Source organism: Barbus barbus, assembly GCF_936440315.1.
Source record: "Barbus barbus genome assembly, chromosome: 14".
Classification (NCBI taxonomy): domain Eukaryota; kingdom Metazoa; phylum Chordata; class Actinopteri; order Cypriniformes; family Cyprinidae; genus Barbus; species Barbus barbus.
Window position 1 is genome coordinate 20,035,635 of NC_136742.1, and position 25,210 is coordinate 20,060,844.

At 37.6% G+C, this 25,210-nt stretch overlaps 1 protein-coding gene across 1 annotated transcript in view; it reads left to right on the top strand.

Moving 5' to 3' along the window:
• Positions 1 to 18,211: 18,211 nt before the first annotated feature.
• myt1la (myelin transcription factor 1-like, a) overlaps positions 18,212 to 25,210 on the top strand; it is a gene marked incomplete at its 5' end in the record, with an annotated part of 46,032 nt that continues 39,033 nt past the window's right edge. Inside the window, 3 exons of the mRNA XM_079433486.1 lie at positions 18,212 to 18,266; positions 18,530 to 18,560; positions 21,437 to 21,499. Coding sequence (XP_079289612.1) covers positions 18,212 to 18,266; positions 18,530 to 18,560; positions 21,437 to 21,499 — 149 coding nt within the window. The remainder of the gene's footprint in view (positions 18,267 to 18,529; positions 18,561 to 21,436; positions 21,500 to 25,210) is intronic.

Genomic DNA, 25,210 nt, shown 5'->3' on the forward strand with positions numbered 1-25,210 from the left:
GCTCTCCCGCTCTTTCTACTGCCTCTCCAGAGCGGCTGCAGTTCCCTGCTTCTCCACTCTCTCTCCCTCCATCTCTCCAAGTGCTGGCGGAATACCGAGCTCAGACAAAGAAAGCTCAGGAGAACAGAGGAGAGAAGTGAAAGAGTGTGCATTGAGGGACAAATAAAGCGTTTTAAAGAGAAAAAGAGAAAGACGGGTGCAGACTTTCAGACCTACGGTGTGTGAGGAGACAGAGAGAGGGAGAGAGAAAGACAGTGTCGCCATTTCAGTAGGTTTCACTTTGTTTACTTCTTGTTCTTCTTGTTTTGCCATGCTGGCATGTCGTGGCCTCATAATCTATGTTCCTTTACGAACAAGGAGTGTGCATGTTTGTCTGCGTGTGTGTGTTTGAGCGAAGAATACATTCTAATGCATTCATGAAGACATCCCTTTTGCATTCCAACACACAGGGCTGCAGAGTAGCTGTCTGACAAAGTAAGCTCCGCTACCTCTTTGCCTTTCGAACTGCAATGCTATAGCTATCTGACCGACTAGTGGTTGTTCCCAACTACATATACGCATGACACTCAATAATTAGCATCCAAAAAATAGATTTTTCACCCAAGCCTGACAGTTTATTCTTATGTAATACTTTTAAGCAAATTGTGATTTGGAATGCTGTTCCCTTTTGGCTAATTGTGCATGTTTAGGAGCAAAACAGGAGCGTCTTACAGATTTTCACCTCAGGAGAATGACTGTGTGACTCCGAAAGTTGAGTGATTATGAAGTTGAATGTGAGTTGCGGCAAGGCTTTTCTGGATGGGTCTGTTGTAGATTTACCTGTGGAACAAAGAGAAGAAAAGTGTTGCTTGTACAGTTGGGGCTCATTAAACAGTCACTTATAATGCAGCCATAGGTGTGAATATATTATATATAATATGTTATATAATATGTTATATAATGACACACCATAGGGCGATTTAATTAGGTATGCACTGGACTTCCATCATGAAGAGTTCATTTTTTTTCCGGGTTTCAAAAATGTAATAATAATAATAATTATTATTATTATTATTATTAACTTCCATCATGGAAAGTTAATATTTGTTTCCTGGATTCAAATATGATGAAAGAACAACATTATTAAAAACACAACAAATTATTATTTATTAACAATAATAATCATGATTATTACAATTAAAAAGGGGGGGGGGGGGCAAGTATGGTGACCCATACTTGGAATTTGTGCTCTGCATTTAACCCATCCAAGTGTACGCACAGTAGTGAACATACACCCGGAATTATAGCTGCTATTTGTTATTTATAATGATTAACTTTATTTCAATTATTATTAACAATATAATCAATAAAAATATTGGAATAATTTTATAAGACCAAAACTTCATATTATTGTTTCTATTATTTAAATATAATAATTAAACATAATGTTTATAATAATAAACCATGTTTTAATATTTTGTTTAGTTATTATCATAAAATCAACTCATATTAAAATTAAATAATTAAAAGTATAATTTTAAAATAATAATAATCATTCTTCTTAGCTGGTTGTAAGATTTCCTAATGATACTAATTTAAACATTTAAACTTACTTGCCTTGATTGTAATTCACTTTAGATAAAAGCACCTGCTAAATACATAAATGTGAATGAATGTAGATTATCTGGTGTGCAAATCTCACACACAGTGATAGACAGCAGTGCATATCTGCATCAGTGATGGAGTATAGTTTTAGAGAAGACTTTCTGCATTATTCATATGTACAAGCATCTGAACACATGTTTATGCAATGAAGGGTGATATTGTTGACTGGGGGTGTTGTTGCACTTGCCCTTTTCAACTGATCAGAAAGCAGTCATATCTAGTCATAATAATAGCTCAGGAGAAGTTCAGTGAGATGCCTCAGCAGGAGTTCAGGAGAGAGCTGTCACACTTATGAATACTGTATATGATCTCATGACTCTATAGATAACAATGCTTGTTGGTTAAGTTAACCTTACCATAGCAACAATCTTAGAAACGCTGAAATGACAGTGACATATAGACTTGCAATGTGTCTTATATACAGCGTTTCTGCTTTTTTCATTTCTTCTTTGTGTTCTTGTTTTTCTTTTAGCTCCTGGTTTGGTTTGGGGAACTAACAGGCTAACTACAAGAGATGACATTAGATCAGTAGAGAAATTCCCATTCAAAGCGGCCTTTCTCGTTTGCATTCCTGTCTGCAAAGTGCCGCATTTAGGATCAGAACCTGAGCAGGCTGAGGGTAAGCTTGGGTTTGAAGAGAAGAAAGGGTCCTCAGGAGAAGATGTGATTTGTCTGGCTAGAAGCTCCATGACCCCAGAGGGTTTCCTTGATTCGGTGAGCCATTTACACGCTGAGAAAGTGAAAGACAGTGAGAAAAGGAGAGAGAGAAACCTTGCCCATTTCACAATCTTACAGGTTTAATGAGTCGCCAACCAACCCCCACCACCCCTTAAGCACCCCATACACACACACACACACACACAAACACAAGTCAAGTCAAGTCAAGTCAATATTATTTGTATAGCGCTTTTAACAATGCAAATTGTGTCAAAGCAGCTTTATGGCTTGATATAAAGCTGGGTGGCTTTACATCAACTTTATAGTATTTAGACAGGGAAATAGTTTGTCGAAATAGTGTCATTCTCCTCTGGCCAGACAAAATCAGCAGTTTAAATCTAGGCTAAAGCAGAATAAGATTGTGCAAAGGACTCATCTGGTTCCTGCGGTCTTGTCCCGATGGCCGTCTTGGAGACAGGGTCTTCACTGGATCAGTCTCTGGGGCTCATCTAGGTGTCCTGGCTGTAGAGGTCATCTCTAGGTGCTGATCCACCATCTGATCTGGATACAGTCTGGATCTGGGTGGCTATGGTGACCTCGGAATAAGAAAGAAACAGACTAATATTAGCGTAGATGCTATTCTTCTAACAATGTAACAAGTACATCAGGTGTTTTGGGAAGTGTTACCGGTTCCGGTTGACCTAATTAATGCAGCCTAACAATCCTTTAACATATTTGAATTATAGTAATGTGATAGTGTATTATGTGTAAGCCAGGTTAAAGAGATGGGTCTGTAATCTAGATTTATACTGACAGAGTGTGTCTGCTTCCCGAACAGTGTTAGGTAGATTGTTCCAGAGTTTGGGCGCTAAATAGAAAAACGATCTCCCGTCCGCAGTTGATTTTGATATTCTAGGTATTATCAAATGGCCAGAGTTTTGAGATCGCAGCCGATGTGAAGGACTAATGCGATAAGAGCTCACTCAAATACTGAGGTGCCAAACCATTCAGGGCTTTATAGGTAATTAGCAAGATCTTAAAATGTGTACAATGTTTAATAGGGAGCCAGTACAGTGTTGACAGAACTGGGCTAATGTGGTCATACTTCCTGGTTCTATTAAGAACTCTAGCTGCTGCATTTTGAACCAGCTGGAATTTGTTTATTAAACGTGCAGAGCAACCACCCAATAAAGCATTACAATAATATAGCCTCAAGGTCATGAATTAATGTTTCTGCATTTGACATTGAGAGCATAGGTCGTAATTTAGATATATTTTTAAGATGGAAAAATGCTAGAAACATGTTTTTCGAAGGAAAGATTGCTATCAAAAAGTACGCCTAGATTCCTAACTGACGACGAAGAACTTACAGAGCAGCCATCAAGTATAAGCCAGTGATCTAGGTTATTACATGCAAAAGTTTTTGGTCCAATAATTAACACCTATGTTTTTTCAGAATTTAGCAGTAAGAAATTGCTAGTCATCCAGTTTTTGATATAAACTATACATTCCGTTAGTTTTGCATATTGGTAAGTTTCATCAGGTCGCAAAGAAATATAGAGCTGGGTATCATCAGCATAACAGTGAAAGCTAACACCTAACACCTTTCCTAATGATATCTCCCAAGGGTAACATGTAAAGCGTGAAAAGTAAGGGGCCAAGTACTGAGCCTTGAGGTACTCCATACTGCATTTGTGATTGGTATGATACCTCTTCATTTACTGCCACAAACTGATGGCGGTCAGATAAGTACGATTTCAACCATGCCAGTGCACTTCCTCTAATGCCAATATAATTTTCTAGTCTATTTAAAAGAATGTTTGTGGTCGATAGTGTCAAACGCGGTGCGAAGATCCAGTAGCACTAATAGAGAGATACAACCACGATCAGATGATAAAAGCAGGTCGTTGGTAACTCTAATGACACACACACACACACACACACACACAAACACTAACCACTCTGTCTGATGTGTGGCAATGGCTCAGATAAAAATAGCATCGTTGGTGAAGGCAGCTAGGGAAAGGACAAAATTGGATAGATTTCATTTGTGTGGATATTACATTAAAAGTACATGCACATTACCCTGACCGTATTTACTTATGCCTGTATGTTTTGCTCATTTGTCTGTGGCTTTTTTTTACTGAGTTTGTGTTTTGAGAAATTATTGACACGTTTTAATATTTTTAAAGTGATACGCCGTCCGTGCGGGAATCACATTCTAGTCATAATGTCATCGCAATGCTAACAATGCACAATGTGCGTGTTTATATGTACAACAAAATGCTCTCAAAAATCAGCACGCATACACACCCAGCGGGCCATGCAGTGTTCACGCCATGCTCATTAAGACTGAAGAACCACCATATCTCAATTGCTTTTTTTTTTCAGAGTATGAATATTTATATGGGAATTTTTGGCTGAATCAATGAATTTGGTGCTAGTGAGCATATGATTCACTCTGCAGTGGTTTGTGATGATGACGTAATAACATAAAGGATATTAATAAGGATATTTTCTGACACCCGCATTTATAGTGTGTATGCAAATTTATATTTGTATGAAGTAAATGTAATTAAAAGTAGAAACAAATTTACAATAAATAAATTCAAATATAATATGGAATATTTTAGAACAAATTATTCTCCATATTCATCCAATGTAAGAACCAGTGTCTCTTATATTTGCTTTCTGAATTCTCTAAACATGCATGAAACTAAAGATTTAGCATCAACACCTTTCCTTGGCATGACTGCAGCAGTGAATGGCAAAGTATCACTATATTGAATGCTTGAAAGTAAGCATTACTAATAGTGAACTTGAATAGAAAAACATCTTTCATTCTAAGAACAGAAATCCAATTTTACATTTTCCAACTTTTTCACTAATTGTCTCTGTGAGCAATGCCCAACAGAATTCAGTACAGAAGAGATGGAAGGACCATTGTATAGGCACTGAGAAAGTCTACTGTAGCTCTGAATCAACAGTTGTATTATGAATAAAGGTGGATTATTTATATAAATAGGTCATGGTGTGTAGGTTATTTGTTCCTCTGGAAACATGTCACTCTTAAGAGTTTATCGTATTCAAACAAGTTATTGTATATGAAGGCTACAACACTCTTTTAGATTATTCTGTTGCCATTTTCATGGGAAGCCCTGATCTACATTAGATGCTGCTGTGACCTAGTTGAGTTGAGAGAGGGAGGGAGAGGGAGGAAAATAGAGAGAGAGATAAAGAAAGGACTTAGACAACCAAACACAGGCAATGAGAGGTTTGTGTGGAGGTGAATAAAACATTCATGGGCAGCTCAGGTTAGATCCCAGGATTCAGGATCAGCAGGCATGCAGTGTAAACAAATCCAGCCTTACCTCTCACCCCTTGTAAACATCTGCAGCCCAGCAGTGTCTCAGGCTAAATTAGGACTGTGATTGCTTTAAATTACATTATATAGTTGCAAAATGTAATTTTCTTAAGAAAAATAAAATAGTAATAAATAAAAAAATGGGATAGTGGGAGAAAGCAATAATAGAATAATAAAATGAAACTAAACACATAATTATGCAAAAGTAGGAGAGTACCAAAATGTAAAAGGGCTCTGAAAGCTATAATTGAACCGTCTCGTCCTGCACATAAATGCTGACTCAACCAATGGCGTGAGTTGGGGATGGGACTATCTGTTCGTTCAGGCGTCATATTCAGAAAGTTATTCGAAAACAGCAGGGTTAATTTTTGCAGCTCTGTTCGGATGATCTCCTTTTCACTGCAACTGATAATTGGGATGCAAGATTGTGTAAAATGCATTTGTATTTATAATCAACGAGAGGTGATGAAAGTGCTGTAGTGCTGGTTTCAGTTATCCGCATGAATGGCTTTATAGTCAATGTTGCTATGGATGTCGGAGAATATTAGAAAATATCTGACCCTTGATGCGCACGATTCACCAATCAGAATCAAGTATTCCAAAGCCTAATAAGCTTATAAACCTTTTCGAAGGAGGCAAATGTTTCCTTACTTGCCGTCAAAGGCCCTACATCCAATCAAATTGTATTTTGCCTCAAATTCTGTCAAAATTTTGTCATATACTACAAACAGTCAAATTAGGTTGCAGTATGGATAGATTAAATGACTCTCATCTCCAAAAAAACAACTGCTATATTCGGCAGTGATGTAACGTGTAGCGCCATTGCTCTCCGGGCATCCCGATTTCAAGTCCCAGCTCATGGACCTTTCCCGATCCCGTCCCCCCTCTCTTTCCCATTTCGCTTTCTGTCACCTTACTGTCCTATCCAAAGTAATGCATGAAATGCCAAAAAACAATAATAATAAAAAAAAAAACTACTATACTACATAGGGTAAATGAAAATTTGATCTAGATTATATTAAACATTAAATATAGGACAGTGCTGGGTGTCTAATTTAAAACTGATCCAGTATGATTTACAGAGAGGTGCCATATATTAATAGCAGTATTTATCTTAGAGAAACAAAGAGAGAGAAGGAAGTTTTAGACTTGAGTTTCGTCCCAAATGACGTAATATACACTATGCATTATGTACTCTAACGTCTAGTGTATGAATTTTTAAAGATTGCTCTGTTGCATGCATGAATCGTCCAATGTTCCACACTTTGTTTTTCGATTAAATATGTCTATCATCTGTGTACTTGAAATGTAAAATCTCGTAATTTTCGTAGTGAACACACGATTCACACTATTTGTACTACAAAATGGCACTGAATAGTGAAAACTAGGATGCATCTTTGTTGTCTGTACAAATACAGAATCAATCATTCTCAGCCATATCCAGGAGTCCATGCATCATTGAATTCAATTCTGCAAGTGAATCTGATCATCAGGAATTTGTAAGACTGGTGGAGGCCAGTGAAAACAAGCATTGGTATCTCCCCATAGATCCCTGTCCCCACAGACCGCATCCACTCTCCAAATCAGTACTGACCTGATTCGCCCATATATGCAGAGTGATTCAGGACAGTTATCGAGTCTGTGTGTTGAAAGCGCAACGCATACACACGACTATCCAATAATGGCGATGATTCACTCCAATCGGTGAGTGCATCTCACAACATGAGCTGGGGCCACATATGGAGGCCTATTTCCTGTTGCATTTGCAGACCCGTGGAAGGGAGGGGGGAGTAAATAGAGGGGCCTCATCATCTTTCTTTTTGAATGTGAAAAGGATTCCTTTTGTGTGTGTGTTTGTGTAGTGGGGGCATTTTCCTTAACAAATCTGGGGTGATTACACAAGTTCAGCTCTTAAGAGATCATCTGGTTTCTGCTCAGTCTTTTTACTTTATGTGTTGTTCTAAAAAGAAAGGAGGATGGAGTACATTAGAGAGCTCAAATGGGCATGAGTGGGTATTTTGCATCTACAGACACAGACACGGGTTGCCGGGGTTGTTGTTGCAGGAGTGCGTTAACAGAATACAAAGCATTCTAAAGAGGTGAACAGGTTCTGCTGCCTTGGCATCGGATGAAGATACGGCTCTCGAATTTCCAGAAGATGACAGTAGGATGTATTTTTGGGAAAGCGCTGTCTTAATTGCTTTTTAATGTTTATATAATCAGTCACGCTTCCTATTTTGTACTGCAAAAATCATTGTGCTCAATCAATCAGTATTTTTGTCTTGTTTTCCTGGAAAAATATCTAAACATCCTTAAAAGAAGATCAAATGACTTTAAACAAAATCGCATGGGATATTAAGAAGTATTTTCTTGTTTATTTTTCATTCCTTATTTGCAAATCTTTTTTTCCCCTTTTCTCTTACAAAAACCTCGAACCTTGTTTAGTTAAATTTATGCTTAAAACAATTTGCCAATGCGGTGATTAAAGTCGACTTGAAGCGAAAATTCAGCCTATCTATTTTCTAAATACATGTCATTGTGAATGATTCATCTTTTTTAATGTTTTTACCTTGTAATTTTTAATTAAAATGTCATAAATCGATTTTGGTGAAACTTCTCTCTGGTGACGTATGTTGGACTTCTCCAAACATTTATCAGCTTAAATCCTTTCTTCTAATCAGATGCAAGCCCATATTCAGACTTTTCTCCATCCAATCAACACGCTATGGATAGAACCAAGTTTCGACCTAATTTGCTTTTCCTTTTTTTATAATCTGTTTCACTCAGATCTAGATCGCAATGTGGAAGAAAAGATGTTGCAACTTTAGTTCCACCACAATTTTAAGATTAAGAAGATGATTTTTAATGACGTGTGTGCGTTTAATGACGTCCAGGATCAATAACGCTGCTCTCTTCATCTCTGATATTTTGCAAACAGATCTGAAATTATGGATTTTAGCAGTTTTGCTAGTCTGCCACAGTTGGTCCGGTCTCTAGTCTGACTAAATCATGTACGCACTGGTGGCATCTGTGTTCCATCTGTCGTTCTCACCTTCGGTTGTCATTGTCGACCAGCCCTGTAAAAAGTTACATAACAACATCAAATAACAGGGCACGAAGCTTCAGAAGAGCATCATATCTTGCCTATACCAACTAACTATGGGGATATTTATATAGAACGTATAGCAGCAAGCACACACATAAAGATGGTAAGGAATGACCAGTCAGTAAATTAAGGAGTTGGCTCTAGGGTTTCTTTCCAGACACTGTTTGGGAGTGTCGGACAGAGAGCTCATAGAATGAGTCATGAAGTGGGAGAGCTGTTATTTTTAACACACGCGCGCTCACGTACACACTCCGCCGTGCCTCACACAGGCTGCTATGCAATTGGCTCACTGGGGACAGTCCTGTGATGGAAGACGTGAGGCAACACCTCCATTAGAGTCCAGTGCAGGCCCTCCAGCACAGTGACTCAGCTAAAACACACTGCTAATTATTCATTAGGGCCAAATGGGCCTACAGTACACAGCCTGCGCACGGCTCATATCATATTCAACATCATATTCCCTTTTCCCACATACACGTTGCAGTAGATATGGGTTTTTAACAAGATGAGTCATTTTTGTCATCCTTTGGTAAAGGAGAGCTAGATGAAAATGGCTCATTATTGCAATTATTCATTTTAGGGAAGCGGGAGAGAGAGAGAGGGGGAGAAGGAAAGAGAGAGAGAAAGGGAGCCTTGGCTGGTGGTAATTAAAGCACGTCCTTCTCGATAGGACGCAGCGGAGGTCTGGCTGATTGCTCCATGGTTTCTCCGTCTCTGAATGCGTTGTGAATGAGACAGACAGGAGCACGAGCGCTGCATGCTGATTAAAATCATATTTCCTCTCCATCTCGGCTCAATCCGTGCTGATTTGCCTCACTGATTAGAATTCGCTGGTGACAAAGCTGGAGACAGAGCCCAATGCAACATATAACTAATCACATTCCGCCACTGCACCGAGCTCCTAAAGATGGGGAGAATTAGTACCCATACGCTTTTGGACAGATGTGCGCTGAACCGAGCCTGGAAAGACTCATTAGTTGACAAAGAGCGCTTTGGACAGCCGTATGGGTTTGGTTATAGATGTCAAGCTCTCATGTGGTTCGGTTGGTTGTAAGCTGATAAAAGCTCAAGATCTGTTCCAAAACTCACCGCCTACTGCTTAGATAGGTGCTCTATTTCTTTAACTGCAAGTGAGTGATTTGAAACCCCATGTAGGAAGCAAAGACTGCGCCACATAGATGGCGCTATATGCACAGGGATTCAACTATACAAGATACTTGACTCACGATTGATTTTAATACAGGAGACACTAAAGAACAGTCTAAAAAAATGTACGCAAAATCATGACTTTTCGGTTTTGATCACTTCTATTTATAATCAAAATATGTGTCGTTTAATCCACCATCTTGATTTTTTTTTTCCCTCACAGTTGTGTTAGCTGCATTCAGTTTTCAAACAGATTCAGGAAAACCATATTTCCAAGTTTCCAGAATTTGAATGATTAAGGGAAGTCATATTAGGAAATTTGTAACTCCACACATTATGGAAAATTATTCCATAATGTGTGGCGCGACTGACTTCGTGATTTTAAATAAGTTTGTTTGTTAAAGTATGCAAGAACTTACTGCCAACTCTAGTAAAAATGTAGTATATTTAAAATACATTTATTTCATACTAAGTATAGTTCAAATCTATTAACATATTTACTAACATATCGCATGAGACTGAGAATTATAAATAAACTTTATTTGGAGTACTACTTCTGCACAATGCATATTTCTTAATATTAAGCCTAAAATGTTTCAATGCCAGCGTTGATGAGGACTGTATGATCTTTGAAAAATATCGGTCTTTAAATGCAACTATGCAAGATATTTGAAGTTTACCTAAACTAAAGTATACTAAAGCAATAGTTCCACTTTCAAATATACATCACTATATCTTTAGTTGAACTTCAGCACTATTTTCGCACAATTAAAATGTAGTTAAAGTACAAAATTAGTAGTTCCAATTTAGCAGACTTAAAGTATACCAGTTTTGTACACCAAAAGTACAAATGTATTCATAGTATACTTAGCATGAAATAAATGTATTGTATATGCATTTTAATTTTTTTCACTAGGGAACAAATGTAATGTTGATGACTCATCTTTCATGGTTTGCATTTATGAAGTGACAATAATATAAAAATTATTATTATTTTTCCAACTTTTGAATGCATGGCATGCTGAAAAAAGGGGTTGCCCTAGCTTGTAAGTTAGCTTTGGAAATCATACCTACAGTAAGACAAAATATATTTGCTTTTCTTCATCACCAGTACACAAAATACCCTAATATATCCAATACCCACAAATTCATCTTATTGTAACAAATAACAATTTTGTTTCACGGAAATTGACATGACCCCAATTGTCTCGTTAAGTCTGATGTCACGCATCACGGTTTCTGGGTCTTAAACAGATTCAGAAGTCTGGGCTCTTAGAAAGTAACTAGGTAAATATGGCTAATTTTTAAGAACTCATAAATGCAGTCATTCTGGCATGACTTGCTGCATTAGCTTGTCGCAATGCACTACGGGATTGCTCCTGCAAAATGTAGTGAAGATAAATCAACTTTTTGGAATGCGTCTAGGATTAAAATGCAGCCTTTATAGGCAGCTCAATAGGTTTTGGAAGCGTTTGCCTTGAATTGTCAGTGGCTTTAAAAATCGAATGCCGCTTTTAGCTTCGCAAACCTCTTTGACACTCTTTGGAATAGTTTCTTTTTTAACAGACGTGGGTTTCTCTCTGTGCACGACTACACGTGTTTGTGTGTAAAATACACCTATCTACGTGTAAGAACTGGCCGAGCTGTGCGCTATCCCTAACGCACAAGAGAACACACCAGCTGCAGAGGTAAGGCGTGGTGGAGCCCAGCGGGCTGCTGTAGTGTAGAGGAGGAGATGTAATTAGCAGGTATGGTGTGAAAGCGGCCAGATCAAGCTGCAAGGAGCCCCGCATTGTGAACAAGCTAAGTGCTGCAAAGTTCATCATGACACTTTCACCTCCGTTATGTGTCATGGGATGACATTTGTGCTGTATTTAAAAGAGGTTTGTGTGTTTTTCAGTGTTTGCTTTAATTTGGGGAAGTGCTTAGACTAGTGTATCTGATTTTTCTGTTATTTCTGCTTTTTTGTTTTGGTGTAATTATTAATTAGACCTTAAATAAAAGCGACAGAAATTCAGGGTGAAATTAGGACACATCTTTTGCAAATCCTGGAATAAGAGTTACTGGAAAAACCGAACACATTTGAATGCATCCATTAGCTCTGAGCTAATCATTGCTGGTATAATCTGATGGGTAACATGTGATTTCTTCCTGTCAGACGATTCTGGCAGTCTGGGTGCCCACGTCTCCTCCAGGCCTGGCACCAACTTAGGTTGTCGAATGAGGGGCCAAAAGCTATTTTCCGCTGAACTGCTCCTCTCTCTCTGAGGACATGAAGTCTCAAGAAGCCTTCGACTTTCCCGTCACTGGGAAAGAGGACTTCTGGTGCCTCCGTTGCCATTGACGACGTGTTGGTTGGATCCCACGCGGTTGCCAGGCATCATTAAGACCTGATGGCTCGGGTTTCTCTCTCCATAAGCAAGCCTCGAGAATGGCAGGGGCAATTAAAGCTCTTCTCTGCCTGATGGAATAGAATGAGGCCCCAGGAGAGAGAAAGAGTGCGAGAGAAAGTCAGCAGTCAGAGAGGTAAAGAGAGAGAGAGATGAGATGGAGAGGGAGGCATTGTTCTCCAGCCTTACCTTTGATGAGGATGCAATAGAGTGCATCAGGGTAGAAGATGGGTTTGTTTCATTGTTTAGCGCAGAGTGTCTTTGTGGATTGTATCCATTCCATGCACTATATGGGTTGAGTCAGACTCCGAGCTCTGAGAGCCCTCAACGCAAGGCCATTTGTAGATTAGCTGCATCTGGCAGATCGAGAGCATTTCCATTAGTACTTAAATTAGGAAACTTAAGAGAAACGTCCTCAGAGCTCGGTGCCATCTCAAAACAGGAAATGTGCCAGTCTGTGTTTTGAAAGCAAGGAAGCGTTCCTCTCAAAATACCCGCAATTAGGGGCCGCTGATGTAGTTGTGATTTCAGGCTGATCCAGTTTTCTCGCATTCTGCTTATAACCTATGGCTTCGTGGCTAGTCATGTAGCTAATAATGAAGAGCTCTACTGTGCATGTGCTCTGATTCTAAATGAGGACTGGAAAATGCAAGCAGCCCACACTCTCCACTCTGTGTGGTGATTAGAATTCTGGCTAGACTCTTTGCAGGCATCTGCATTACATGTGCATACACATACACGCACAAATTTGCATTACCGTCGCATTCACACCGAGTGAGTCACGCCGACTGATAAGGTAAAGCAGAAGTCTAGACTCTTTGAAGCTCTTGACTTAATATACCACCGTATTGAGCGGCCAAACATTTTCAAACACTGACCATCAGATTTTATTCTCCAGCAGACAATAGGATGCCTTAAAACACAATGGAAGTCGCATACTAACATGCTGCTCTTACTATTTCTTTAATATATAGTGTGTATATTGTGCTTAGCTTGAATAGGAAACACATATGACCTACTACAGTATATTTGCGAAAATTTGTAGAATACAACAATACATGTCGTGTGATTACAATACCCCACAATGGCTGTGATAGAAGAACTGGAAGAAATATAAAATACTTTCAAAGTTTGGGGTTGTAATTATTATTATTTTAAAGAAATTAATACTTTTATTCAGCAAGGACTTGTAGATTGTAACAAAAGTTATATTTTTCTATTAATGAATCCTGCTTTTTTTATTCGTCAAATAATCCTGACAAAATGTATCACGGTTTCCACAAATATAAAAGGATGCACAACTGTTTTCAGCGTTGATAATAATAAATGTTTCTTGAGTACCGGTTCAGCATATTATAATGAATTCTGAAGAATTGACACTGAACACTGGAGTATGCTGCTGAAAATTCAGCTTTGCCTCACAGGATTAAATGACCTTTTAAAATATAGAAAACTGTTGTTTGAAATTGTAATACTATTTCACAATGTTGCTGTTTTTAGTCTACTTTGGATCAAATAAATGCAGCTTAGTGAGCATAAGAGATGCCTTTCAAAAACATTACCAAAATCTTACTAATACCAAACTTTTGAACCGTAGTGTAGGTAACAATTTTAATATCCTTAATTATCACTCATTATTTGATCAGGCTCTAAATGTAAAAAATGTTAGGTTAATTATGTATCATCCTCTTGTATTTAAGAGCTGATAACAATGACAAAAATATACCAGATGAATAATGTCTACTGTTTCTCTTACTATTTAAAAAAAAAATTACACTATATAATGTGTTGCGTTCAGTGCTCAGTTGTAGGCAAGTATTCCATACCGAACATAGCCAATTGTTTTTTTTTACATCAGAGAATGCAAAATGAATAATGTCTCATGACGTGATTGTTTCAGGGCTCTTGTAGACATGATGCCATCTGAATTGGGGCCAGGCAACAACCAGCCAAGCAAATCTGACCGGTCACACTAAATAAATCCGGACCAATCTCAGGGTCACTGATACCAGTGCACGAACATAACAGACAAACATGTGTCATGAATCGACAATAAATATGATTACGGATTTGTACGTGCAGTGGTTTCTTGGACTGTCCGGTGGGGTGATGTTAGGCAGGGTTGAGGGGAAATTAGCTGGAGAGATTGCATGCCGAGCCTTGAGGGTTGTAGGGTCATGTCTCTCTGACTAGGTCACTCAGTTCCTGATGACTGGGCGTGATGCACACTCTCACAAACACACATGCACACACTCTCGTGGGGGTGGAGAAGCTCACAGTGATGCTGTGCATCTGGAGCAGTTTTTAGATGAATGGGATGTGACAACAGACCTGCCAGGTGAATGCCTGGGCAAGGTTTTTTGGTCTGATGCTAAAATAGGGAAGATTCTCTACTTTCTAGCTTAGACCATTTTAACTGTTTATTTTGATGCACAGTGATTTGCAAAATTATTTTGACATCCTGATCATTTATACTGTAAAAAAAAAAAAGATGATTTCCGTAAAATTGAAGTTTCATCATTAGTTTTGTTACCTTAAAAGTGAAAAAAAAATAAGTTAGGTAAGGAAGGTAAAATTCATCATGTGTCTTTCTCTTTACCACCTGTGTTAATATGTTAGTCATCAGTATTTGTTAAAGTATAAAAATTAAGTTTGGTTATGCTAATTCAGCAGAAATTGGCTTTTGGATTCACTGGCTGAATGTTTTCTTTCTTTTTTTGTAAATTACAACAGTTTTGAAATGTGAAATGTACATGTTGTTCCGTAAAGTTGTTTGCATTTTTACTGTATTTTTTACATAATTATTCTGGCAACCACAGCAGCTAGTTTTATTTTGTGAAAACAACTTTTTTACAATGTGCTAGTCTATTCTTACAGTGTTCCAATTTCCAATGTTCCAAAAGACAGCATTTAAGTTAATTTATTTGACATTTTCCCTCCAGTGAGCTCTTAATGCTGTGACCAAATCAGAGTCAATAAGCTGAACTCACAAACCGATTCAGTCTGATTCGTGTACAGATCATTCAGCCTGGCTTTGTGAACTAAATTAAATGATTCAATGAAAAGATCTGACTCGAGAAAAAAAAAAAAAAAAAAGGTGTAACTACTTTTTTTCCTGAACACATGAAAAACAGATGTCAAGATTTTCAGTAATTAAATTTAAGTCATATGCACCACTTTTTTCCCTGTTAATGTTACTCAGAAGAAAAAAAAAAAGCCATATCAGTTCGTAACAACTTTAGGGTGAGTAAATTGTCAGAATTTTCATTTTGGGTGAACTAATCCTAAAAAATCTAAACCTTTGCAAGCTTAGATAAACCTGAGGCTATCTGCTGTTGTAACTGAAACTGCGTAACGTGTGCGACGCAGCCTGCAGGTATGCAGGGTTCGCACGGGGAAACGTTGCTTTTGGATAGGACATGCAGAGCTCTGAGACTGCAGACTCTTCTAAAAGAGCCCATACGTTTCCCCTCAAAAGAGAGAGAGAATTAGATTTTGAAGCTGTATGTCCCACTTTATGTAAGACAGAAGGGTGTTGGGCATGAATACTAAACAGTGTTTTCCCCCAATTACAAGCGAGCTGGGCCAGATCGCTGCCACTGGGGGACAGCTGGAGCTCATATGCTTTGATTTGACCAAGTGAAGTTCAGATGAGAGCTTCCCATATTGCCCCAGTGTGAGTGAATGAGCGATCTATCAGCGGAAAGAGGGGCAGCATGAGTGCGAGGGCATTTTTGTGTGTGAGGCAGACGTGAAGAAGGTGTTACGTACAAAGATCTATCTGTAAGATAAGTCTGTGTTTCTGTCATTGAAAGGTTTTCAATAGACATCTCCAGCATTTGGAGAGCACCCTTTGTGTTACTGGCCTTGGAGCTGACAAATACTTGCATGCACATACAAATCTGTATCTGTTCCTCTCTCTCTCTCTCTCTCTCTCTCTCTCTCTCTCTCTCTCTCTCTCTCTCTCTCTCTCTCTCTCACACACACACACAGACACCCCAAGTGCACCAAAAGCACACACATTAACAGGATTTGCAAGGAGCACGAGATGGAAGCGTTAGCTTGTTGACAGAGGACTGGAGCACTCAATATGTTAGAGTGTGTGTGGCTGAAAGACAGTTTTCTGAAAGAAAAGACATTGATTATATTATGTTATATTATATTATGTTGTGTTATATTATAAACGAGCACCTCAGAAAAGAATAAAATGACTTTGTTTATTTTAAAAAGTTCAAATAAAAACTCCCCAGTGATTTACCTTTTGTACACTGTTCACTCTAAAGGCATAAAGACCCTCATATTTCTCTCAAAACAGAAAAAATAAATATAGGTGACTTTATTCCTTATGAACGGTGCATGTTCCAAAACTTTAAAAAGCTGCTCCTGTCACATATTATATTTTAAAACAAAAGCAGAATGACAGATTTTTGCTTGTTTTTTTCCTTGCTGTGATACTGTGATAATGGAGGCCCTGAATAGCTTCAGACATCTGCATGTCTTTTCTTATCAGTTTGCAGATTTAACACAACTGCAGTTCATGACAAATGATGGTGCATTCTTTTCCTTTAACAGAAAATGAGTTTTGAGGAACAGCTTTGAGGGACATACAGCGGACGATTCTGCCTAATCGCACCACACAGGAGGCACTCCTCAGAAAACACATCTGTCCCACCATCAACCAGTAAATCTCAGGTAATACACTTTACTTTTTGTTTGTTCTGTCCAATAAAGCTGCACTTTTTCAGTACTGTTCAAAAGTTTGAAATCAGAGCAGTTTTTTTTTTATATATATGTTATTGTTATTCAGTAAAATTGCATTAAATTTATCAAAAGTGAAAGTGAAGACATGTGTAACAGATTTCAAACAAATCTGTTCCACATTCTTTTGAAACATTTTTTCTTTTGAACTTTCTATTCATCAAAAAAAAAAAAATCCTGAAAAAAGTATCACAGGTTCCACAAAAATATTAAACAACTGTATTTAACATTTAAGCGACATATCAGCATATTAGAATGATTTCTGAAGGATCATATTACACTGAAGACAGGAGCAATGATGCCGAAAATCCAGCTTTGCCATCACAGGAATAGACTGCATTTTAAAATATGTTAAAATAGAAAACAGTTGTTTTAAATTTTAATAATGTGTTTACAATAATAATGTTTTTATTTCAAAAACACATACATTTCTTACTGACTTCAAACTTGTAAATGATAGTGCATGTTGAATCATATTTTGTTGGCTGTGTCCTGCTTTTGTTTCCTGAACAAAAAAAAAAAAAAAAGATTCTAGCAATAGAAGACTAGGGGCGTGTCTCAATCTGCTTCTTGGTACTACTAAGTACAGTACACTAACCAGGGAGTTGTTTTTGCTGTCCTGCTGTCAAAATCATTCCAGTGCACATTCATTCCCAGAATGCACCGAACATCAAATACTTACTCTATTCATGTGTTCTGAAGTCTCTCAAGTCGTAAGAAAACACAGCCTTATTTTTTTAATCAGGACAAGTGCATACAGTATTTTGAAACAACACTGTATTTTTAACAGCTACAACAAAAAGGTAAGATGATGTTTTCTAGTGTCCAGTGGATCAAGGCCCAAATTTGTGTTCATTATAAACTGATTCACAACTAGGGTGCAGAATAAGACAAAGAATAGCTTTAGAGCATACAATATAAACAGTGAAGCATTATGGCCACATGTACCGCATGACCAATAGTTATCATGGTTCACAGTCTGTATTTTTCATAATAAACATATTCTTTTATCATCTATGATCTGTCTCTTGTACAGTTCAATGCAGTTCATAACCATCCTCGCTGCAGACATCATTGCCCTTTTACACTTGCTTTCACAGTTGCTAGTAGATGGAGGTCAGGCTAATTGCTGCTTCTTTTCTCCAGATGGAGGTGGATGCAGCCGAGAAGCGTCATCGAACACGATCTAAAGGTGTGCGAGGTACAACGCACTCACATGGTATTAGCTACAGTCTCAATCTACGGTCAAATCCATTTCCCCACTTTCAATCCATAACTGAGACTTTTATTGCCTTTCACGAATTATCACTGACGTCAGTAGTGATGAACACGGACAATTGATTAGACAGGTGAACCAGAAGAGCCCAGAAAATTAGTCTGCTCATAATAATATGATTTCACTCTGTGATGAAGCTCGTGCTGAAATGTTTCCTAACTGATTGTTCTTGTTTTTTTTTTTTGCAGTTGCCGTGGAGGCTGCACAAGAGCTGTTCAGGTCAGTCTACATACAGTGTAGGAATCATTCATTTAAAGTCAATACAATTTGCAACCTATTTATTTTCATACATTTAAAAAAAAATCTAAATATCATCATTCAAAAAAGAAAGTCGTGAGGCAAGTTTAATATACACTACTGTTCAAAGGTTTGGGGTCGGTAAGAGTTTTTATAGTTTTTGAAATAAATATTTTATGTTCACCAAAACTGCATTTTTTTAATACAGTAAAATTATACAGTAATATTATGAAATATTATTGCAATTTTAAATAACTATTTTCTATTTAATATATTTTAAAATCGTATTAATTCCTGAGATAGCAAAGCTGAATTTTCAGCAGCCATTATTCCAGTTTTCAGTTTCACATGAGCTTTCTGAAATCATTCTATTATGCTGATTTGCTGCTTAAGAAACATTTGTTATTTTTATCAGTGTTGAGAACAGCTGTGCTGCTTAATATTTTTGTGGGAAAAATTTGACTTAGTATTCTCTGATAAATATAGAACAGCATTTATGTAAAACAGAAATGTTGTGTAGCATTATAAATGTCTTTTTTCTGTCAGTTTTAATCAATTTAATGCATCCTTGCTGAATGAAAATATTAATTTCTTAAAATTGTACCACCCCAAACTTTTGAACGTTGAACGTGAATTCATTTTGTTTGTTTTAGAATTTTAAGCTTTTATCAAGAAATGTGTGGTAAATAAGCTTGATTTTGATTTCATGTTGGTTTTCAAGAAGCACAGGATTGTTTTTACATGTCTAATTCATAGTTACCTAGTACAAAGAAGTGACAAACATTCAAAAAAAAAGAAGAATTGGACTTTCTTGCTCACAGATCTCAACTTGCAATTTCTATCTTTAAAGACTAAAACAGGTGTATGACGCAATGTGCATTTCTGTTCAAGGTGGCATAAGTATAATTTTGCTAATTGATATTTTTCGATGTGATTTATCCAATATGGCAAGTACTACAGGCAGAACCTATAAATAGTCATTTCATTGCAATTGCCTTCAGTGAGAACATATGATTCTCCCAATTAGTATTAGTAAATATCCCTGCACTCCTAATGAAATCATTCATCATGATGAGAGTGAATGGCCTGTTTTTCCTCCAGGGCAGTGAGTCGTTTTACTCATATCTGCCTGTCACTTTTTCCCCTGCATATCTTTCCCTAAAGCACAATTTACAGGCCCCCTAAATGCAGCATTTTCCTCATTAAGAATGGTTTAACACCCACACTGTTGTTAAAAAAGGCTCTTTTTTATATTTTCTGGCTACGTGTCCAATTACAATGACAGCGGCAAGGACACAAGGGTGTGTGACTGTGGGAGTGTGGTATGACCGCTTTCCAGAGGCGGCTCTCTATGTCATCTTTATTATGGTATCAGACTGAGAGGAGAAGTGAAATTCCCTCTATTGTCTCTCTCTCTCTCCTTCCCAATCATCAGGGCAATCTGCTTCATCAGCAGGTCCAGGCCTGTAGCTGCAGGCATCTTTAACACCAGTTACACTCACTGATGGGTCACCAGCTTGATCAGACACAGATCCCCAGCCAACATCATCAAGGGGAGATGCAACTCTTGTGCTAGGCTAGACATGTTCCCACTTAATTTCCTACTCTTTTGCTAAATTTTAAGCTTAAAATAGCTTCAGGTTTAAAACATGCACCATTGACTTCAATTTCAAGACTAAATGCAGTGTTGGGGAAGCTACTCGAGAGCTTTCCAAACTACATGCGAATCAAAGTTTGAAGCAGCTGTCTGCACTCCAATCAGTATCTGTCACAATGAAGATACTTAAGAGTAACATTGTTTTCAGTATATAACCTCCGATTATAATATTGATTACTTCAGAGACATATTTACAAAAAAACTAAAATACAGACAAATTTTCATAATAATGAACAGCAGGTTTACATTTATTATTATACTATATTTTATTTTTTATATTATAGAATAATATACTTTTTTGAAAGAAGTCTTTTATGCTCAGCAATGCTGTCTTTATATGTTTAAAACTGTAATATTGTGAAAAATTATTACAACTTAAAATAACTGTTTTGTATTATAATATATTTTAAAAAGTAAATGTGATACAAAGCTGAATTTTCAGCAGCCATTACTCCAGTCTTTAGTGTCACATGATCCTTCAGAAACCATTCTAATTTGCTGATTGGATGCTTTAGAAACATGAATTATTATCAATATTTAAAATGTTGCTGATTATATTTTTCAGGAACATTATAAAAGATTTTAATGTCACTTTTAATTATTTTAATTATTATTTAATTGCTAAATAAAAAGTATTTGAAAAAATGTTACTGACCCCAAACCTTTTAATGGTAATGTATAAATACTTCCGTTCAATAATACAAATATTACAAAAATTTATGTTTTCTAGTTTATTTTGTGTGAATGCACAATTCAAGGATGCTGTTGAACTTGTGCTGCTGCTCACAAATGTGACTTTTGATAGACTGAGAAATACCACTGCCAATAAAAGTAAATGCTTAATGAATACTTTAGGCAATCAGTGACACTGTAACTAATGTGGGTAGTTTTATGTTAATGACTAGGATACTGGTTTGCTATGATCCTGAGCTTGAGCAGTGCAAGAGTTCTAAACTTGGATGTTTTCCCTCATGGCTTTTAACTGGCTGTGGACCTAAATTGAGCAGCCAGAGAGCGATATACAATATGAAATATGGAGTCTGGTGAGTCATCGGCCTGGAGGACACTGGGAGCTCTCTAAATCTGTAATGAAGGCTGATGTGCCACGATTCAAACATAGTCAGCAAGAACGAGCATATGTGTGTGTCTGTGTGCGCATGTGTGACGTCAGTCTTGTATTAATTATTTCTCTCGTCTGCAGCTGTCCCACACCTGGATGTGATGGTAGTGGACATGTCAGCGGCAAATACGCCAGACACAGGAGGTAAGAACCAACCTCTCATTCATATGAATGTGTGCCCAGCCATGAAAGTCTCTTTAAGGCTGCGAGAATGAAAGCTCTTAGCCATTTACAGAAAAGCTCAAGACCCATAGCGAAATTAAGTCAATTGAATTTGAATAAGGCTACTTTCTTTTCTTTATATACATCCTTTTACCAGCCAAAAGTTGTGAAAGTGCAGTTAAAAGATGTGAAACTGCAAAGAAACAGAGCTGGCATTTACTAAAGTGAAGCGTTTTAACAAAGTATGATGTTTTCTGGATTGTAAAGAATTAAATAATGGAATGGAATGGTTTACTTCAGTACTTACAGTGCATTACTAGCCCTCAGTATTAGCATTTTAGTTTTTTTTGCTTGGACTGTTAGCTTGCAACACAGCTTTACCCCTTTGAATGTAGCAGCTTTAGACTTAAAGAGATATATCACTCAAAAATGAATCTGTATGATTCAAGGCTATAGGCTTTTATTCACATTTAACACTGATCAACTCACATACATAAAGCTAATTAAATATGAGGTTTTTATCATTATGAACTTATTGAACTGACAAAATTTTGGTGAAACGGACTTTCAGGTGGAAGGATAAAATCGTTTTATTAAAAATATCTTTTAAGTTTCAAAGATGAACAAATGTCTTATGTGTTTGGCATGTCTTGAAGGTGAGTAAATGAAGACAATTTTAATTTTTGGGTGAACTGTCCCTTTAAAAACAGATATAAATGGATAATGGGTCTGTCGCTAACTCTCATTAGCATACATCAGGAATACATGAAGGCTATCTGATGATAGACATGACATCATTAATATTGTAATCAGCTTGTCAAGTGTCTAGCAAGATTGTGCTGTTTGTTTCTTTGACAAAAAGCCTTTTTGAGGACAAACTGTGGAAGCAATACAAATGGCACCGTATCGCTAACAGGCAACTTGAGTTAATTAATGTGTATACTTTAACACTGATATAAGTTGAGCGGTTTAAATATTTAGGTTATTACTGCGCTGGCACCAGTTTCTTCGCATACAAAACTAATAACTTCTGATTTGCCAACTGTCAAAGTCACTCTCAGTCTGTTCAACTTCCATGTTTAACAGTCTCTCCTCTTGATGCTATTTACTGTACCTCAAAAGAAAGATACAAAACAAGAAAGGCAGAACAGAAAAGATTGATGGATACGTCTACTGTGTCACCTCATCAGCCAAGCCCTGTGAACCACCAACCAGAATTGCATTTCTGCAACAGACAAATGGTACCTCCAGCGGACCCCTCAATGAAAAGGCAAAGAGAGGGCGAGAGAGTGATGAATTACCCCCAAATGAGAGGGTGGGGAGAGAACGGCGCTCTGACTGTGTTGTCAGAGCACGCTAACATTTGGGGGGCATTTGTGGGAACATAGTGGGAATGGCAGGGTTGTAATGAGGACACTGCGTTACCTGTGCAGGCTACGCAGCGTCTGCTGCCCTTTACCACTCCATTAAAAAGTAATAATGACAGAACAACAACAGTGTTTGTCTCCTGCGGCATACACTGGGTTATATCACAGCAGAGGTTCACACCCCTAATGTATAGCTGCTCTGATGGGGGGGATGAACTGATGTAATGTATACATTGTAAGTATATGTATTGTAATGGCCTCTCGGGGCAAAACATTATAGAAAACTGATGTGTACATCAGCCTTTTGCGCTTCATAACACACTCACAACTCACAAAATGTTCAACAATATAAACAGTATGGCAGCTTCTTACTGGGGTAGTACTCTTAAAGTTACAGTACAATTTGTACATTATTTACCCCTAAAATGTTCATAGTATACCTTAAGGGTGCACATTACTATTCTAAGGTACTAATACACACCTTTTAAGGGTAGATAAGGTACAAAGTTGTCCCTTCAAGGATACTGTCCTACTGACAAGCTGCTGTACCCTTGAAGGTAAAATTGTTTTGCATATTTGTGTAAGGGATTTATTTTTGAAACACTGGCTCATTATATGAGTCTCACCAAATAGGTAAATACATGGACATGAAATATTAATCTGAATTAAAGTCATATTGTAATTCTTCCTGTATATTATTGTAATGCTTTTGCTAAAATAAAAATAGTACAAAACAACTGGCCTAGCAATAAGACAAATACCGCAACAACATAATAGTAACATTAAAGTCACAATGAAACGGAAGTAACGACAGATCTATTGCAATTAACATCCAAGTGTCTGTGGAGGGATACGAAAACATGAAAGTAGTGATGGTTTCAGTTACCCAGATTATTGATATAATATGCAACGCTATCATAGACTATAGTGGGCATTACTAAACAAAGTGTTTGCAGTGTTTAATTAAAACTATAAGATTGCTAAAGGTGCAGTCACAAAACTTCGGTGCAGTTTCGCAGGTCTGTTGTTAATAGTGTGCAATGCATGAAGCACAGCTCACAAAGAAGTCGCTTTCAAACCGAGCAGCTTTCTGTTGGTCAACGCAGCAAATTTGCGTTGGGAACTTTTTCGCCCTCACATGAATCTATCGATTGCCTTAAAGGGATAGTTCACCTTCAGTTGCTGGTCCTCATGGTCTTGCATAGTATGGAGTGGGGACCAATTGAATGTAAACTATCCCTTTAACTCATTTATTGCTGTTAATAAATATTAGAAGCAATTAATAAATATAAATTATGTGACATAACATTTGCCCAGTAGTTGAAAAGCAAAGTGGGCACTAAAGTGGGCAAATTAAGTTCCTAAAATATAATTGTTAAACCCAAAAAGTGGTAAGACAAATTTAGAAACATAATGTTCCTCTTAATTTAATGGCTGCTGTGCTGCTGCAGTGGACCAATGGTGTTGCATTCATATTAAAATGTAAGAAATAACATAAGCAGTATCCTTTAATGTGCCATTTTCTCGTCACCAAAAAACCCACCTCTGTGTTGCATACTCTTCCTAAAAACACGTTATCTGCACATTCTCCATTTTAATGTATCCCTTTTAGCAAATGCAGAGACTCAAAATAAGAGGATGTGTCAGTACAGGTGTGACTGCTATGATTTTAACTGGGTTTAGTAATTTCTTTGTGAAAATCATGTTTAGTGCCCCTTTTCTCTCTCTTTCTCTTTCTTTCTTTCTTTCTTTCTTTCTTTCTTTCTTTCTTTCTCTCCTCCTCCTCTCCATCTGTGACTCTCTCTCGTTCCACTTTCCTATTTTCTATTCTTCTCTGCGCTCCTCCTCCTTTTTATCTTCCCCACATCCTGGCTCTTTGTTCCTCTACCTTTCCCTTACTCCTTTTGCGGCTCTCTTTCCATCACTCTTTCCGGTCTTCTTTCTCTTCCTCCCTCTTTCCCTCCCTTTCTGATGGATGACTCACGTAGGCTGAAGCCCAGGGCTGTATAATTCAGGGCTTGACAGGTAGCACTCACTAAAAGAATGGGAACTGAGCCAAGAGCTGATGGCAGCGGCCAGAGAATGGTATAGCCGTATGCTCGCTCTCGCTCTCTCCATCGTTTTTTTCCCCCCATCAATATAACACCCTGCCTGCTTTCCCTGCTCTACACAAGTCTGGTCTTTCGTCCTTTTTGATAGCCACAGTGCATAGATTTTAATGCCAGCCTATTTCATCCACCATTGTATTTCTGATAATAAACAACATACCTTGAGGAGTCAGTTCATTCTTTTTTAGAAATGAGACAATGAGGGGAAAATAAAACAA